The sequence below is a fragment of the Panicum virgatum genome, chromosome 9K (assembly GCF_016808335.1).
Source record: "Panicum virgatum strain AP13 chromosome 9K, P.virgatum_v5, whole genome shotgun sequence".
NCBI classification, from domain to species: Eukaryota; Viridiplantae; Streptophyta; class Magnoliopsida; order Poales; family Poaceae; genus Panicum; species Panicum virgatum.
Genome location: NC_053144.1, coordinates 23,516,561 through 23,533,928, shown reverse-complemented (window position 1 = coordinate 23,533,928; position 17,368 = coordinate 23,516,561). Strand labels below are relative to the sequence as shown.

Here is a 17,368-nt window from a genome sequence, read left to right as displayed (position 1 = left end):
GAAAATATATAGGATTCCTGCCCTTCGCTTCGCTGTGAGCCTGCGACATTCAGGTTGGTGGGCCGTAACACCCTTCACCTGCAGCAGCCCAGAAGGCGAAAGCCCACTTTGGACGGCCGCGGCAGCCGCCGCGCCGTCGCGGATGTGCTGGCTGCCGCGCCAGCCCGCACCACCGCCGCACGCCCACCAACAGCCACCCAGTAAAACCCTAAACCCTAGTGGATGCTTCTAGAGCCACCGCGCACCCTCCGCTCGCCTCCCCCGCACCCCCCTCTAAAATCCGTCCACCCCGGACCTCCTCGGCGCCTCGCGTCCCCTTTCCCCCTCCGCAAGAAAGAAAGCGAAGCAGCTCCGCCTCCGCCTCCACCCCCACCCCCACCACAAACTCAGGCTCGCTCGCCGACGACCGCCTCCGACCCCGCGCCATGTACCGCGCGGCAGCCAGCCTCGCCTCCAAGGCGCGGCAAGCCGGGAGCAGCGCCGCCGCACGCCAGGTGAGAGCGCACTCTCGTGTTGCTGGTCGTCCAGGCTTAGATGGGGTTTGGTCGAGAGCCCGCCCCCCGGATTTGGTAATGCCGGTGTGGCCACCTGGTGGCCCTGCGCGCAGGGCTGCTCGGATGAATCTGTCGGCGACTCTCTGCTAGTCTGGATTGCTTAGGATTCGGTGGGTTTATGGGGGTTTGCTGCTGGATGTAGTGCATATTTGCGGTACCCTGAAATCTGTTGCTTAATAGAGGAGGATCCAGCATGTTCGCTAGTGTAGTGGGGGATTTGCGTTCATTGACGGTCGTGATCTTGACACTTCTGTGCTTTACTTAGCTATTAAACTTCGAGTTCGCATGTTGGATTGCCCTGGCGGGCAGAATTTGATCTGATCTAGCTGGAGTGGAGACCTTCTGAATTTTGTTTATTATGTCCGGCGTGGAACCGGCTCTATTTGGTTGAGTGCCTACCGATTGAATGTGCTCATCGTACTCAGATGTGTTGTGATGCTTTGTAGGTTGGGAGCAGGCTTGGCTGGAGCAGAAACTATGCTGCCAAGGATATCAGGTTTGGCGTTGAGGCCCGTGCTCTGATGCTGAGGGGTGTTGAAGAATTGGCTGATGCAGTCAAAGTGACGATGGGTCCTAAGGTATAAACCACGTTCTATAAACACAAAAGTTCAAAACACAATGATCACCATATTTCCTTAACAGAACACTGGCTAATTGCCCTTTGGTTCTGTTATAAATATTTGCGTTTGCCTACTGACTGCAACATTCTTGCAGTTTCTGATGTTAATCTGTTGTAATTCTGTTGCAGTAGTTGTTTGTTTTGTAGTACTCAAACTTGTGCATTCTGCAGGGTCGCAATGTGGTTATTGAACAAAGCTTTGGTGCACCTAAAGTCACAAAGGATGGTGTGACCGTTGCTAAGAGCATTGAATTCAAGGATAGAGTAAAGAATGTTGGTGCGAGCCTTGTGAAGCAGGTTGCCAATGCAACTAACGACACTGCTGGAGATGGTAATTTTTACTTGAAAATGCTAGTGCCTTATATTTGCTTATTTCCCAAGGATTTATCTTTCTTCTACACTAATAAATATTTTTTCTCCTTGTATAAAGATGCAAGGCATATTTTGTTTTGCAAAATTTGAACTTTGTATATTTGACTCAATTTAGTCAATTAGGTATGTCGTAGTTTATAAATAAAAAAATAAGACAAAGTAAGACTAAGTTTTGATATGTTTTGAAGCTATTTTGCTTTTGTAGCTATAAATAATGTACTTGAAGAATGGTCAAAATTTGATTTTGATGACCAGTCCACAGTAAAAAATGCCTTGTGTTCTTGGATTGAAGGAAACTTGTCGATGCGATTCTAACCATGACATCGCTGGAATTTCCAGGTACCACATGTGCAACTGTTTTGACAAAAGCAATATTTACTGAGGGGTGCAAGTCTGTTGCGGCTGGAATGAATGCTATGGATTTAAGGCGTGGAATCTCAATGGCTGTTGATGCTGTTGTGACCAATCTGAAGGGCATGGCCAGAATGATCAGCACTTCAGAAGAGATTGCACAGGTATATCTGCAAAGCTCCATTAGTTTCTGTTTTGTTTATTATGTCCATCCATTCAGTTTTTAAGCTTATTTTTGGATGCTGTAAAAGGTGGGTACAATATCAGCAAACGGGGAAAGGGAAATTGGTGAGCTTATTGCCAAAGCTATGGAGAAGGTTGGCAAAGAGGGTGTAATCACCATTGCGGTAAGTTAACCTTGTATGTTTTGTTTATTATGCCATTCCACCCTCTGAACTTTTATTTCCTTGTCCAATTGCACTAAAATTGCATCTTTATGGCTTTAATCTGTGAGCACAAATTAACTCGCGTACAGCTTCAGCGGTTTTAATGGTCTTGTGATTATACTACAATCACTAATACTAAACGCATATATGTTTTAATTGGTTCCCTGTTTGATTGCATCACCACTCTTATTGTGTACTCGAGGAATATATTTCCCAATAACATATAGAGCCGCATGCTATGGTGGTGTATGGTTTGTTATTGTCTTTATTACTGTCTTCACTAGCTTCCTGAAATTGCTCTTTTTTCCAATATGCTTGTTTAACTTGTTTATTGAATCATTTGACAGGATGGTAACACCCTTTACAATGAGCTTGAAGTTGTTGAGGGCATGAAACTCGACAGAGGTTACATCTCTCCGTACTTCATTACCAACTCAAAAACCCAAAAATGTGTAAGTGCTCTTATTAATGCCTGGCCTAGAATTTTGATTGTACGGACCACAGGAATACCTTAGCTCTATTTGGTTTTGTATCACAGGAACTGGAAGACCCATTGATTTTGATTCATGACAAGAAGGTTTCGAACATGCACGCAGTGGTTAAAGTTTTAGAGATGGCCCTTAAGGTAACCTCTTTATTTCATTGAGCTGTAACAAATATTTGTCTCACTACAGCCATTGTTGATCCATTTTATGTGCTTTTCTTTGAACAGAAGCAAAGGCCTCTACTGATTGTCGCAGAAGATGTGGAAAGTGAAGCATTGGGCACTCTGATTATTAACAAGCTTCGTGCTGGCATCAAGGTCTGCGCTGTCAAAGCTCCTGGTTTTGGTGAAAACAGGAAGGCGAACTTACAAGACCTTGCTATCCTTACCGGAGGAGAAGTAAGTTTGGTGGTTATTTCTGTTGCTCATTGTTTTCTATAGAATTCAAAGCAGCACGTATTGATCTGTATGTGTCTCATGATTCAGGTCATAACCGAAGAACTTGGAATGAACCTTGAGAATTTTGAGCCTCACATGTTGGGTACATGCAAAAAGGTATAGTTTGTAGAAAACTTCTAGTATTTTTCTATTTTGTAGCATGAGATTAAATTTTGGAATATTTGGACTGAATTAGAAAGTTCTAATATCGTGCTAGTTTCATTTGTTTTCCACATTTGGTAAGCTTTGATGAGACTTACAAAAATTGAATGACATTTTGTTAATGAAGGTGACGGTCTCTAAGGATGACACTGTTATTCTTGATGGAGCTGGAGACAAGAAGTCCATTGAGGAGAGGGCAGAGCAGGTTCGTGCACTATTACCTTAATGTGCTGACTTGTTAATTACTGTGAACTTTCTGGTTCTGATAACTATTGATATTGTGTTACAGATTAGATCTGCAATTGAGAATAGCACTTCTGATTATGACAAGGAAAAGCTACAAGAGCGGTTGGCAAAGCTCTCTGGAGGTGTTGCTGTTCTAAAGGTGAGGTTTCTAGGTTTATTGACCCATATTTTGTAAGGGCTTACTAATGGTAAATTGCATGTTTCAAAACATTCCTTTTCTGTTGTGATAACTTATACAGTACATGTGGCTGTCTGAAGTTGCTGATTTGTGCTTATTGTGTATTACCTTTCCTACAGATTGGAGGAGCCAGCGAAGCAGAAGTTGGTGAGAAGAAGGATAGAGTGACAGATGCCTTGAACGCTACTAAGGCAGCTGTGGAAGAGGGCATCGTGCCAGGTAATGTATCCCATAAACTGCACAGGTTGTTTATGTTAAATTCCTTTGATCTTGGTGATTTCCTGTAGTGTTATTTTGCCTGATATGTTCAATCGTCAAATGTGTCCAGGTGGTGGTGTTGCTCTTCTCTATGCATCAAAGGAGCTTGATAAATTGCAGACTGCGAACTTTGATCAGAAGATTGGTGTACAGATCATTCAGAATGCTCTGAAGGTTGGTTAGGGAGAAAAAACAACTCAAAATTACTCTTTTCCTGACTTCTTTTACCCTTGTTCTAAGCTGACAACTGGAGTTCTATGCAGACACCTGTGCACACTATTGCTTCCAATGCTGGTGTGGAGGGAGCAGTTGTGGTGGGCAAGCTTTTGGAGCAAGGGAACACTGACCTTGGTTATGATGCTGCTAAAGGTAGGATTTATATCTCAACATTTGTGCTCCATTTATTGCGAGCTGATTCTACTTATGTTTGCTGATACGGCATGAATGTCTAGGTGAATACGTCGACATGGTGAAGGCTGGTATCATCGACCCACTTAAAGTGATTAGAACTGCCCTGGTTGATGCTGCTAGGTAAACCGTCCAATAAGTATTGAACTATTTTCCACTGGTGTCAAACTCCAAGCTATACTATAGCTTTTGAGTTCAGTACTATTTGTCCAGCTGGTTGAGGCCAGACTTCTTTACTGATCTCATGACACTAGTTCTAGGTGGTGTCGTGGTGATGTTAACATGTTTTGCTCTGTTGCAGCGTGTCGTCCCTGATGACCACCACGGAGTCCATCATTGTAGAGATCCCCAAGGAGGAGACACCGGCGCCAGCAATGGGCGGCATGGGTGGGATGGACTACTAAGGGCATCACACCCACGGCAATACACATCAGATCAACATGAACTAGGATTCTTTTTGCTCAGCGGTGCAAGTTCATCTTTAGTGTATTTTGGTGGTTGATGAGGTGATTGTCAGGCGATACAATTTTGAGTCTGCGTACGGAAGACCAGTTCCAAACGGAACCGGTGTGGGAATAATAAACTGTAGCTGTTGAGAGCTGGAGCGGTAGATCAAAATTCGATTCTGACACCTTGTGCCGGACTTTCTATACTGAAGCACTACAAGTTTTTTGGCGGTGGGTAAGGTTTCCTTTTTGCGTGCATTTGCATCGTCGTCCAATCGACCTCCTCGACTGAATGCCTGGCAAATGTGGAAATGCTCGTATAATCTGCCTGAGTGCGAGTTCGTTGAATTACTGTTCGGGACCGCTAGTTTTGCGCATTTCGCTCCATGGCAACAGTTCGCCGCCGTTCGCTCCTGGGCAGACAAGTCTGCTGTTTCCATAGAAAGGGAGCCGGAACTTGGAAAATTTGAAGAATTACAGCAAAATCTGTAGGAACTGCTGCAACACAGCAAAACAAAGTTCCGAAGGGGCATCAAGCTACCACCGCCAGGCGCACATCGCTTCTATCCTTGGCGCTGGCGCGTCCCTGTCCGCGGTCCGCGGACGACGCGACGTCTCGAGCCGGCGGCCACCGGGAGCGAGGCGGCGAGCAAACAGGGCGGCTGCACTGGGACCATTCAATGGCATGACACAATTGGGAACGCGATTTTGGAGGCGCAGGAACTACGAGAGCTCCGGAGCAGGGTTTGTGTGGGCCACTCACCGGGCACTGCTCCTGTGGTTCCTTCGTCTTTGCGGCCAACATGTCAGGGAACTCTCGGATTCCGAGACCGGCCGATGCTGCGCTTATGTTCGGCTGGCTTTTAGCCAACCACACAACAATGTTTTTTTTTTCTTCAAATCAGTAAAGTCATTAACTAGTATTTTTCTTTTATAACAAATCCACATCAGCCACAGCCAGCCGAACATGGCTGGGCACAATCTGATGATGCCTACTACATGTTTTTCTCTTATAACAAATCCACATCAGCCACAGCCAGCCGAACATGGCTGGACACAATCTGATGATGCCTACTACATGTCGTGATCTGCCCCAGCCGACGCCAGAGACTACTAAGTGAAAGTTCCAGGGAAGCCGGTTTAAAACTTCATCTGCGTTCCCGTGTCGGTGCATTTCCTTTTACCAGCTTCAGGTGGATTCTGCTATGATCTGGGCTGGCCATAACCTTGCAGTCAGAACTCCTAAGCAATTAATCGATCGATCCTCGTCCAGTAGCAGTAGAGCACGGCACCCTCGTGTACATACGCATAATGAAATTAGTACGATCTGGTGCTGGTTCCTTCCAAAAACAAGATTCCTCAACGTCTTTTCTTTGTGAAGGCCGTCAGTTCAGGTGGTGCCGCAGCCTCCAGCTATGAATTGCCAAGCGAGGCAAGAATTAAAGGGCCTCGTCTCTACCTATATCTTACTGCCGTACGTCCTTTTTAACTCGTGCAACATCATCAGCACAAGTGAGCAGATTTACAATTATTCGAGGTTAATGAGCTCGTACGAGTGATCAGTTGTAGGTTCGTACACATGTGAATGGGCTGCACACCATATGTACGATGGTTTAATTTATAACTTAGTATGGATCAGTAGGTGTTATGGAGGGCTAACCATTCTACTTAATGCTGATGGACTGAGAGGGGGAAGGAACGGGCTTGCAGGAACGTGCCTGCAGCAGCTTTGGAGGTCTATGAATAAACTGTATGCGGAGGGTGGCGGCGCGGATCTAAGATTGTGGCCCGATTATTAATAGGTCCGTCCCGTCTGATGCCACCATTATATTCGGCCTGCGCCGCTCGATCTCCCGCGAGCTAGCGATGCTATATATATAACCAGTCGAGCCAATCCGCTTGCAGCCAGCCATGAGCGCACGCTTGACCCGCTCCAAGGACCTGACGACGATGGGCGCCGCCTCGTTGGCGACCGTGGTCGCCCTGCTGCTGGGCCTGCTCGCGCGGCCGTCCGAGTGCGCCCGCGCCTTCTTCGTGTTCGGCGACTCGCTGGTGGACAACGGCAACAACAACTACCTCATGACCACGGCCCGCGCCGACTCGCCGCCGTACGGGATCGACTTCCCGACGCACCGCGCCACCGGCCGCTTCTCCAACGGCAAGAACATCCCCGACATCATCAGTACGTACTCCTACGTCGCAGCTGCTAGCAGTTGCCGGCGCCACTGCACGCTAACCTATGCGTGTTCGCAGGCGAGCACCTCGGCGCGGAGCCGACGCTGCCGTACCTGAGCCCCGAGCTCCGCGGGCAGAAGCTGCTCGTCGGCGCCAACTTCGCGTCGGCCGGCGTCGGGATCCTGAACGACACCGGCATCCAGTTCGTGGACATCCTGCGGATGAGCCGCCAGCTGCGCTACTTCGGCGAGTACCAGCGCCGGCTCCGCGCGCTCGTGGGCGCCGCCCGGGCGCGGCAGCTGGTGCGCCGCTCCCTCACGCTCATCACCCTCGGCGGCAACGACTTCGTCAACAACTACTACCTCGTCCCCTTCTCCCTGCGCTCCCGCCAGTTCGCGCTCCCGGACTACGTCCGCTACCTCGTCTCCGAGTACAAGAAGATCCTCATCGTGCGTACTGCTACTTGTATATATACCTACATATATATATATACATATTATATATAATATGCGCTGCACGCAGAGGCTGTACGCGATGGGTTGCCGGCGCGTGCTGGTGACGGGCACGGGGCCCCTGGGGTGCGCGCCGGCGATCCTGGCGCAGCGGAGCCGGAACGGCGAGTGCGCGGCGGAGCTGATGCGCGCGGCGTCGCTGTTCAACCCGCTGCTGGCGCGGGCGCTGGAGGGGCTGAACCGCCGGTACGGGGCCGGCACGTTCGTGGCGGCGAACGCGTTCCGCGTCCACTTCGACTTCGTGAGCGACCCGGCCGCGTACGGGTTCGCGACGGCCAAGGACGCGTGCTGCGGGCAGGGCCCCCACAACGGGCTGGGGCTGTGCACGCCGGCGTCCAGCCTGTGCGCCGACCGGGCCCGCTACGTGTTCTGGGACCCGTACCACCCCACGGAGCGCGCCAACCGGATCATCGTCAGCCAGTTCATGCGCGGCTCGCTCGACTACGTCAGCCCCATGAACCTCAGCACCATCCTCGAGATGGACGCCAGGCTCGGCGCCTGATCCCTCGGCTGGCTGAAGAGAAGCAGGAGCAGATGACATGCCAGCCCAAGAATTGGAATGAGAAGTCGTGAATAAAATCCGAAGAGTTCGTTGCTTGGCTTGTCTGCTTGCAGCTTATTTTGGTTTATTCTTTCTCACGAAACATTATTGAATCAGCCGAATAGGATATGCAATGAAAAATAATTAAACACAATTCGTAGCTTGAGACCGAGCCGTGCTGGTTGGGCTTTGGTACAGTTACGATTGGGCCATCTGACGCGGCGGCGGCCCAGTTACTCGCCCGTGGAGCGCGGTCGGTGCACCTTCTTCATCGTCTTTATCCGCCAAAGCCGTGTAGTACCAACTTGCGCGATCCTTTTCCTCTTTTCTGTTGTTTTCATGCTCGTCCGCTGGTGGTCAAGCCTCCTGGCACCACTCAACATGCACTGGTACTCTGAACCTGAATCTGGTGACGCCTTGCGCTCCGAATCCGTGGTCGATGGCGTCAGGAAAAATTGGCGCCGGCGCGCAACGTGCGGGGGGGGGGGGGGGGGGGGGGGGGGGGCCGTTTGGTGGTTGCTGCTAGAGTATCTTGGCGTGTGAAACGAGGAGGACAGCGTCACCTCGTCCAATCGCTCCTGCTTCCTTGCGAAACTCCCCGACGGCCGCCGCCGCTCGACGAATCGGAGTGGATGAATCTTGCCGTGTTCCCTTTGTTAATTCCGGAGGCTACGAGCCGGAAGCCGCAATAATTAGCTGCGTGCGAAGAGCACATGCGCGGGCGCGAGGGCGGCGGCGGAGGAGGACGGAAGCCGGCGGGACCGCGGGAGACCCGGGTGGGCGACCTCCCGGAGGCGGTCCTGGCGCACGCCATCGCGCTCACCTCCCCGCGCGACGCCTGCCGCTGCGCCGCCGTCTCCCGGGCCTTCCGCTGCGCCGCCGTCTCCCGGGCCTTCCGCGCCGCCGCCGACTCGGACCCGTCTGGGGCCGCTTCATCCCCGAGGACCAACGCCGCGCCCCCGCCGCCGCCGCCGCGAGCCGGGCCGGCACCAAGAAGGACGCCTACCTCGGCCTCTGCGAGGGCGGCGGCGTCCCCGTGGGCGGCGACGGCGGCGGGTGCAGGCTGTGGCTGGACAGGGCGAGCGGCGCCAAGTGCTACGCGCTGTCGGCGAGGAGGCTCAGCCTGCCGTGGGAGGACGGCGAATTCAGCTGGAGATGGGTGCCCCACCCGCTCTCTAGGTTCAGATTCTTCCCCCCTGTCCTGCAATTCCTTTTTCGTTTAATTCATCCGTTTTCCTACGTCACCTTCATCTAAGAATCTCGTATTTTATTTGATTTAAATCTTTGATGAATTCAAAAGAAGCAAGAGAGTAGATTCATTGTTAATGACTATTGTATGGTTGGTCTCGTCAGGTTTGGTGAGGTTGGCAGGTTGCCGAGCTCATGGACTGCACGTTCCTTGACATCTACGGCCGGCTCCCGGCCGCCGCGCTCACGCCGGCGACCTCCTACGCGGCGTACCTGGTCTACGGCACGGCGCAGGGCCACCGCGGCCTGAGCTTCCCGGACCAGTAGACGGCGGTGAGCCTGGGCGGCCGCGCGCCGGCGGGGGCCCGGGCGTGCCGCCGCGCCGTGTGCCTCCGCCCCGACGAAGCCGAGGCGCGCAAGTTCTGGGGCGCCGGCGTCGTCGCCCCTGATGGCGGAGCCGAGGAGCCGAGGCTGCGGGGCGACGGGTGGTGGGAGGCGTGGAGATGGGGCGGCTGCGCGCGAGCGACGCCGGCGAGCTTGGCGCCCCGGGCGAGGAGGTGGTGGCGAGCTTCCAGGTGCTGGGGTCCTACCCCAAGCGTGGGCTCATCTTGGAAGGCATCGAGTTCAGGCCCCTCCAGTAGTTTTTGGTTTGGACTGTAATTTTTTTTACTTTTACTTCACTGTTTAAAAATTAACCACAAACAAAAGTGTGAACCCGGGCAACTTTTTAAAATTTCAATTTTAATTATACTACTACTCGAGACTAAAAAATTTTATGAAAGGATCGAGTCCCAAGAAGTGGGGTTGAAGTATGATTTTTTCAAATTTTCAGAGAATTCTTAGTCTAGACTAGTATTGCCCAATCTACAAATTTGAAACATAATAATTAGAGCACACTAGCAAATGGTCCTTAGGTGGGAGAACATACTAACATGATCATCTTTCCTAGAAAGAACCACACTTAGCAAGAACAAGTTCTAGTCAAGAGATCAAATTAACATGCCATTGTCCTAGTCAAACAAACAAGTAAAGAAGAGCAAGATCACAATAAAGGAAATTTAATGCTTGAATGTAAATGCGAAGGACACGAGACAACCAGATTTTTTTTCCCGTGGTATCGAGGAGTTGACGCTCCCCTCTAATTCACGTTGGAGCACCCACGTAAGGATATCACTCCCTTGTTTCACCAAGGAGCAAGTGATCAGTAAGAATGCTCCTTCTCCATCTCCGGAACGGCGAGCTTCACACCGTGTACATGCTTATTGTTTTGGGGCTCCCACAAACTCCAAGAGCTCACCAAGAACCTCCCGATCACCGAGACCGGCTAGGTGCCGTCAAACACCAAGAGTAACAAGCTCATAAGCCTTCACTTGACCTACACTCAGTTGGCCCTAGCTCAAGCACACTTGCTACACTTGTAAATGTTGAATTCTTCAAGGTTGAAGCACAATCAATGCACTAGATCTTCACTCTTTTGCTCAAAGCACTCTCTCTTCTTCTCAAGGGTGGCCTTAGGTATTCAATGCGTCAAAGATAGTTCAAATGAGCCAGGGGGTGCCCTTATATAGAGTGGAGAGGGTCACATAGCCGTTGGAAGTCCACTGCAGAAAAATCGTGACCATCGGAAGAACCGACGGGTGAGAAATTGAAGGCGTCGGTTCAACCGGTCTCTCTGTGTCTAAATAGTAGCAGTTGGGGGTTCTGACACAGTATCCAGGCTTGCGTCATTGCACCGGTGCATGATCCGTAGGGGCATCGGTTCAACCGGTGCTGAAGAGGTTCACTGATCAACTCAAACAAGTTTTCTGGAACATACTACATCCAATGCACCGATGGTTGATTCTTAAGCGTCGGTTCAACCGGTGCTGAAGACGAGTTGAGGTCCACCAAAACATGCTCTCTGGAACAAAGTACATCTAATGCACCGGTGCTTTGCTTGGGACCATCGGTTCAACCGGTGCAATAGAGATTGTTGACTTGATTTACCCTTGTATCCAGAGAAGATAGACCGACACGGGTGTCGAGACTTCCACCAAGTGTCGGATGCACCGATGCTAAGGCATCGGTTAAACTGGTGCTGCAAGTTTTCTTGATTTTCAGCTGAATTTACTTGGAGTTGAATGTAACTTCGATTGTTTCTTTTTCCAAGTGTTGTGTCGACTTCTTTTGACTATCTTAGGCTATTTTTGAGCGAGTGTGCAAGATTTCTAAGGCCAACTCAGTTTTGGTCAAACTACTAACTCACGAACCCCTCTTAATAGTATGGTCAAGAACTAGAAACTATAAAACCTACTAAATCAAGTGTCCTTCATCTCCATGTGACACATGAGACTAGAAAGGTCCTTAATCTTTGAAATTGAGTCCTTGGCACGCATGATTGTTTCGAATTGAGGGGTCTCATTTCATATTTCATACGAGACTAATATAATCATTGATTTTTCCTTCAAAACTTACCATTAGCATCTATCGGCCTAGATGCGCTTCAATCTCCCCCTTTTTGGTGATTGATGACAACACAAAATAGAGATACAAAGGTATGAAATTGAAACACGATTAAACAAGCATGCATTACTAGAAATAAAGCACATGTAGGGACATGTCAACACAGAGCAAACACAATATCCAAAAGGCATGTCCATACACAAAATCTATGAAGATCCAAACACACCACAAACCACCAAGCTCCCCCATGAAGATCCAAACACGCCACAAACCACCAAGCTTCCCCTATCTCTACTCCCCCTATCTATCTCCCCCTTTGGCAACAAGGCACCAAAAAGGAAGACGATCTAGTCCTGAGCTGGAGAAGGCACTTCATGCTCGGTCCGATAGAGAACTGAGTGGCGGAGTCATCGGCGTCGTCGTCCGTCTAGTCTTCGTCAGCCGAAGAGGACTTCTGCTCGGCCGGAGTAGTCAGAGCAGCAGAAGTAGCCGGAGTAGAGGTAGCAGCTGGCTCGGTGACGACCGTGGAGTCCGTCGGAGGAGCAGACGTGACGGGAGTCGTGTCTGGCTGAGTAGGGCGAATAGTGGACGGACGGAGCACCGCAGGCTGTGAGGGTGACTCGAACGTGAGGGACTGAACTAAGGGTGTGGAGCAGGCGCCGGAGTAGGAGCAGGGCTGTCAAACACCCCGGCCTGAAGAAGAGGTGACATTGGGAAGGACGCTAAGGGTGTCGGTACCCCTGGACTAGGGTACCCCTTCTTGCTGTGTCTAGGCAAGAGCCTTGTAGTTATCCTTGACTACGCGCTGGCGACCTAAGCAGCCGGACCCCCCGTGGTCCGGAGCCCTTCTCACACGGCCAACTTTCCCGGACCCATTCCTTACTTGGGAAGGGTCCGGTGACGCCACTGCCCCGGAGAAAGGAGCGCTCAGTCCAAACAGCCGGGGGCCCCCGGACCTCCCACGGAGCCCCGGATCCTCCTACGGCGCCCCGGACCCTCCTCGGGGGCCCGAACCCTCATATACTATCCGGACCCCTCAGCGGGGAGGAAACCAACTCCCCGCCTGAGGCTGGTCCGGAGCCGCCACGTGTCCACAGGTACGGACACACGCACGGTAGTGAGGCTTCACTGGAAGGCTCGCCCACCTACCGCATTCAATGCGGGAGACGTAAGTGCGCTCTGCCACAGCAGAGCGCGAGGCGACTTTTGCCAGGCTGTACTGTTGATCGTGCGTTACCAAGGCGCACAGTGCAGCCGCTGGCGCCACCCACGCCATGCGCGTCAGTCTGCTACGCCAGTTAGACACGACAGCTCGGCTTTGCCCATCATGACGCCTACGCGGTAGACCCAACAGTCTACGCCGCAACCTACACTGCCTCAACGGGCGCCTCGTCGATGGGACAAGTGAAGACCCCCCTCGGTCAGAGAGTCTGCAGTGCGATGAAGCGTATCCGGGGAGAGATTTTCAACCACGGTAGCACCATTAATGTCTTTTTTGTGGTATACTATACATCCTCGTTGGGCCCACCTGTCGGGGTCCAATGCCTGTGTACGCGTCTTCCTTGGGCTATAAAAGGGAGACGCCCGTTAGAGAAGGACTCAAGTCGAAAAGCAAATTGGAGGCAGAAGATAGACTCATCCACAGACACAAGAGCAATACAGCTCTCAGTGGATGTACGGTATTACGCTTCGGCGGCCCGAACCACTCTAAATCCCCGAGTGTTCTTGTGTTCTTGCTTCATGAGTAGATCTAACGAATTGCTTGCACTTCCCCGAGTAACCACCCTCTAGGATTAGGCGGGTGCACTGGCAAACCACAGCCGGTTGGCGGAATGCACCCGCCTAAGCCCAGAGGGTGAGTACTTTGGGGTTAGCTAGGACTAGTTCGATCTCGCTGGAAGAACACGATGAACACAACAAGTTTAGAGTGGTTCGGGCCGCCGGAGCGTAATATCCTACGTCCACTGTGTGTTGTATTACCTTAGTCTCGAGAGAGAGCCTTGGCGACTCTGGTGCTGAGTCCAGCGTGAGTCTGTGTGTGTCCAAGAGAGCTTTTTCCGTGCAGCGAGCGCCTCCCCTTTATATCTCAAGGGAGGCACGTACATGGCCGTTGGGTCCATGACAGGTGGGCCCAAACGATGTAGTATAAAATATCATACTGTTCATACATTATGGCGTTGCAGGCGAAGGGGATCTCATTCCTGGATTTCCTTTCCTGCCCGCGGGGATCTTCCGACCAGCGTGCTTTGCCCTGTCTTGTCGAAACGGCGCCAGGCGTAGCTTGCGGCGTCGCCTGCAGCGTAGCTGAACGGCCGTGTAGCTTGCGGCGTAGGCGACATGATGGAAAAGTGCCGTGCCGTCGTATCCATTTAATGCGGCAGACGGGCTCTGCGTGGATGCGGCGCATGCGGCTGCACTATGTACCTCGGTAATATGCGGTCTATAGTGAGGCCTGACAAAGGCTGCCAGGCGTGCCGCGGAGGAAGAGCATGCCTCAACCACCCGCATTGAATGCGGTGGGTGGGCGAGTCTTCCAGCGGAAGTCGTGCGCCCATGCCCGCGCCTGCGGGAGACGTGGCGGCTCCGGACCCCCCCGGCGGCATGTTGGTTCTACGCGCATGGGATGTCCGGACGGTCGCGAGGAGGTCCCGGACCCCTATAGGGGGTCCGCGCCCTCGGCTGTTGGCTCAGAGCTTCCCTTCCTCAGGGACACATGGCATCACCGGACCCGTCCCAGAGCGGGGAGCGGGTCCGGGGCCGTTGTCCTGGTGAGGAAAGAGCCTGACCGGTGGGGCCCGGCTGCTCCGCCCCTTATGGCATAGTTACGGATGACTACGCGAGTCCTGCCTTGCTGCAGTAAGAGTGGGTATCCCTGCTATAGGGTACCGACAAAGGGTGTCTGCACAAAGCCGCCAGCAGGTGGAGCAGGAGCAGTGATGTCGAACTGGAGCTACTGGGGTGTAGGGAGCTGAGGCTCAGGCAGTCCAGTGTAATGGTACAGCTGACCGAAGCATCCCGTGAAGAATGTGAACATCTGCTGCTGAATCTAGGACTGCTGCTGAATCTGTAACCTCATGGCCTCCTGCTGCTGCCGGATCCCCTCAAGTACAAGTGTTTGGGCCTCCTGCTGGCGAGCCTGCTCGGCTTGCATGCTCAGCTGAGCTGCAGCAAATCTGTCCTGCTGGTCAGAGAGCCTCTGAAGAATAGCAGCGAGTGAATCAGGCTGAGTGACCTAAGCAGCGGTAACTGGAGGAGCAGGGACTCGGGCTGTACCAAAAGATCCTGCCTCATCATCATGAGCACCTCGAGGGACGATAACAGTGGGTATGTAGTCCTCGTCATCCTCAGAGTCCTCAGAGTCAGTGACCAAGTAGTGCGGGAGCTGGGCCTCTGCAGCAGCGAGTGAAGCATCCTCAGCTGCCTTGGGATCATCTGCAGCTCCGCCCTTAGCCAAGGCACGCTCATCCAAAACTTGTTGTGCTCTGCGCTGGCCTCTCGGGCCGCGGCGGCCGTCTTGAGGAGTAGTAGGTGAGTAAACTGTGAAGTGCGTCCTCGACTGCGCCAGCTCATCCATATGAGCATTCTGACTAAGCTGGGCATGAATCCAGCAGATCCAGTGAGCGAAGGGGTGACGACGGTGAACTGTCATCCCATCCATGATCACGTCCTCTAGCTCGCAGATGAAGAAGTCGACAAGGTCAAAGTCTCGACCTGTCATGATGTACAGTAATAGCCACTGCTGCAGAGCTATGATCCCCTCATTGTAGCCTATCCTGAACAGCAGACTCTTCCTCAGAGCAAGATGGATAGTGTGTGCCACGGGAGTCAGCCTGTTCGGAGTCCTAGGAGTGCCAGGCAAAAATGGCTGCCGGAAAAGCACACTGACCTCCTCGTCAGACGGAAAGTGGGTCTCGTGAGGGCAACGAGGGGGCACCGTGTTGCCATAAGCCTGATAGTGCAAGCCATAAGCCTGATAGTGCAAGTAGTGGGGCTCCTTGGCAATCTGAACTCCAAGCAGGGTAGCCAATCTGGCGCGAGTCAAAGGATAGTGCCTCTCCTGGAACATGAAATCAATAAGCTGCCTATCCTCCTCCACAAACAAGGTAGCGTAGAACACGCGTACCCACTCGCGGATGTATCTGGACCTCTCACTGAGTAGTGCCGGCAGCCCATCGTAGTGCTCGAAGAAGGGGAGTACTGGAACTCCACCAGCTGCCACACGCATAGCCATCCAGTGAAGCATCTTGTGCTCACTGATCTTGATGTCCATCTGGCAATAAGCGTGGTAAAAGGACTCCTGAAGCAGAGTGTGAAAGTGATGGTCAACTCCAATATCCCTCTGCTCAGGAAACCACGTCTCAGGGGTGACATATCTCAACCTCTTGACCCTAGGTCTTGGAATACCCCTGAGATCCAATAACTCAACCTCGGGCAACTCCTCACCACTGTCCTGACCTCCTGCCTCGGTGCCATTGCCGGTGTGCTGCTGCTGTGCACGGCCTGCTCCCCTCTGAGTACCACCACCTCGAGTCCGGGGTCCAGAGCGGGACTGAGGTGTGGTCTGGGTGACCTCAGGCGCCCTGAGAGGCGTAACAACTGCTGTGGCTCCCCCTGAGCTTGTGGATCCCTGATCCTGAGCAAACCCTACCTGTCCACTGCATCTGCAACTGCCTGAGCTCGCTCTCGCTCACGGTCCTCACGAGTGCGTTTCTTTCTCTGCTGCACAACCTGCTTGCCCTTACCCTTTTTATCTCCAGCCATCTGTCATAGAGAATCGATAGAAGATAGTGGAATTAAGACAGGGAATTATGTATATACGAGATATCCACTAAAGGAAAGAATGGCCTTAAGCAAAGCATGGAAAGATATGAGCCTAAAGAGTGAACATCTAGTGGATAACAGCTCACTAACACACGAGATTCAACACGTCAAAAAAACGAAAGAGTGTGTGTGTGTGCAAGGATATCATATACGAACATGTGTGAAAGATGTGAAAAGATATGTGCTACTCATGAGGGATAAAGCAGAGATCATACCATGAAAGAGCTGAGAAGAAACCACACCGAATTTGACAAAAATTGTCCTAGGGACAATCTATCGAACACTGGATGTGCACCAGAGGTCAGGGTGGAGAGGATGGGTTTGAGTTCAAGCTGCTGCGCGTGGGGGTCTGGAAGGTGAAGGCGCGCGCGGAGTAGGTCAGGGGGTGTGTGGAGGAGGCCGTTGGTGTCGGCGAGCGGCGGCGCAGTGTGTTGGCGGTGGCGAGCGGGTGAGCAGCGAGGAGCGTGGAGCACGGGCGCGGCGCGGGCGAGGCAGTGCAGAGCTTCTGCAACGGCGGCGGCGTGGAACGGCGGCACAGGGTGCGAAGCATGGGCACGAGCTCGGAGCGGTGGCGTACGGGCGGTGGTGCTGCAAGCAGGGCACGGGGGCGAGCGGGCAGTTTCGATTTGGGAAGGAGAAGGAGACGGTGAGACTGACGCGTGGGACCCGCGGGCAAGTTAAGTGAAATAGTGTGCGCGGGCCCGCAAACCCTAAGGCATCGGAAGAACATAGGGTGCAGAGGATAGAGCGTCGGTGCAACCATCGGAGCAAGATTGACCTAGATCTG

General features: G+C 52.4%; 2 protein-coding genes and 1 pseudogene across 2 annotated transcripts; all 3 read left to right on the top strand.

Annotated features, from left to right (window-relative positions):
- Positions 1 to 263: 263 nt before the first annotated feature.
- Positions 264 to 5,147, top strand: LOC120650859 (chaperonin CPN60-2, mitochondrial-like). Its single transcript, XM_039928145.1, has 16 exons — positions 264 to 494; positions 1,001 to 1,132; positions 1,345 to 1,504; positions 1,885 to 2,060; positions 2,148 to 2,243; positions 2,630 to 2,734; positions 2,821 to 2,907; positions 2,995 to 3,165; positions 3,253 to 3,321; positions 3,494 to 3,571; positions 3,656 to 3,751; positions 3,910 to 4,009; positions 4,119 to 4,222; positions 4,312 to 4,417; positions 4,501 to 4,579; positions 4,758 to 5,147. The coding sequence occupies exons 1-16, from the start codon at positions 426 to 428 to the stop codon at positions 4,858 to 4,860; spliced, it is 1,731 nt and encodes a 576-aa protein (XP_039784079.1). The 5' UTR covers positions 264 to 425; the 3' UTR covers positions 4,861 to 5,147.
- Positions 5,148 to 6,788: 1,641 nt separating this feature from the next.
- On the top strand, positions 6,789 to 8,302 carry LOC120650857 (GDSL esterase/lipase At5g33370-like). The gene is made up of 3 exons (XM_039928144.1): positions 6,789 to 7,084; positions 7,156 to 7,526; positions 7,600 to 8,302. The coding sequence occupies exons 1-3, from the start codon at positions 6,814 to 6,816 to the stop codon at positions 8,089 to 8,091; spliced, it is 1,134 nt and encodes a 377-aa protein (XP_039784078.1). The 5' UTR covers positions 6,789 to 6,813; the 3' UTR covers positions 8,092 to 8,302.
- A 329-nt stretch (positions 8,303 to 8,631) lies between these two features.
- Positions 8,632 to 10,099, top strand: LOC120650858 (annotated as a pseudogene).
- The last annotated feature ends 7,269 nt before the right edge of the window (positions 10,100 to 17,368 follow it).

Excerpts from the sequence above, each read along its gene's own strand:
- LOC120650859 (XM_039928145.1), top strand. The coding sequence starts at position 426 with ATGTACCGCGCGGCAGCCAGCCTCGCCTCCAAGGCGCGGCAAGCCGGG. Across the intron at positions 4,223-4,311 it reads TCATTCAGAATGCTCTGAAG|ACACCTGTGCACACTATTGC; the intron begins GTTGGTTAGGGA and ends AGTTCTATGCAG. Across the intron at positions 4,418-4,500 it reads TGGTTATGATGCTGCTAAAG|GTGAATACGTCGACATGGTG; the intron begins GTAGGATTTATA and ends ATGAATGTCTAG.
- LOC120650857 (XM_039928144.1), top strand. The coding sequence starts at position 6,814 with ATGAGCGCACGCTTGACCCGCTCCAAGGACCTGACGACGATGGGCGCC. Across the intron at positions 7,085-7,155 it reads GAACATCCCCGACATCATCA|GCGAGCACCTCGGCGCGGAG; the intron begins GTACGTACTCCT and ends GCGTGTTCGCAG. Across the intron at positions 7,527-7,599 it reads AGTACAAGAAGATCCTCATC|AGGCTGTACGCGATGGGTTG; the intron begins GTGCGTACTGCT and ends CGCTGCACGCAG.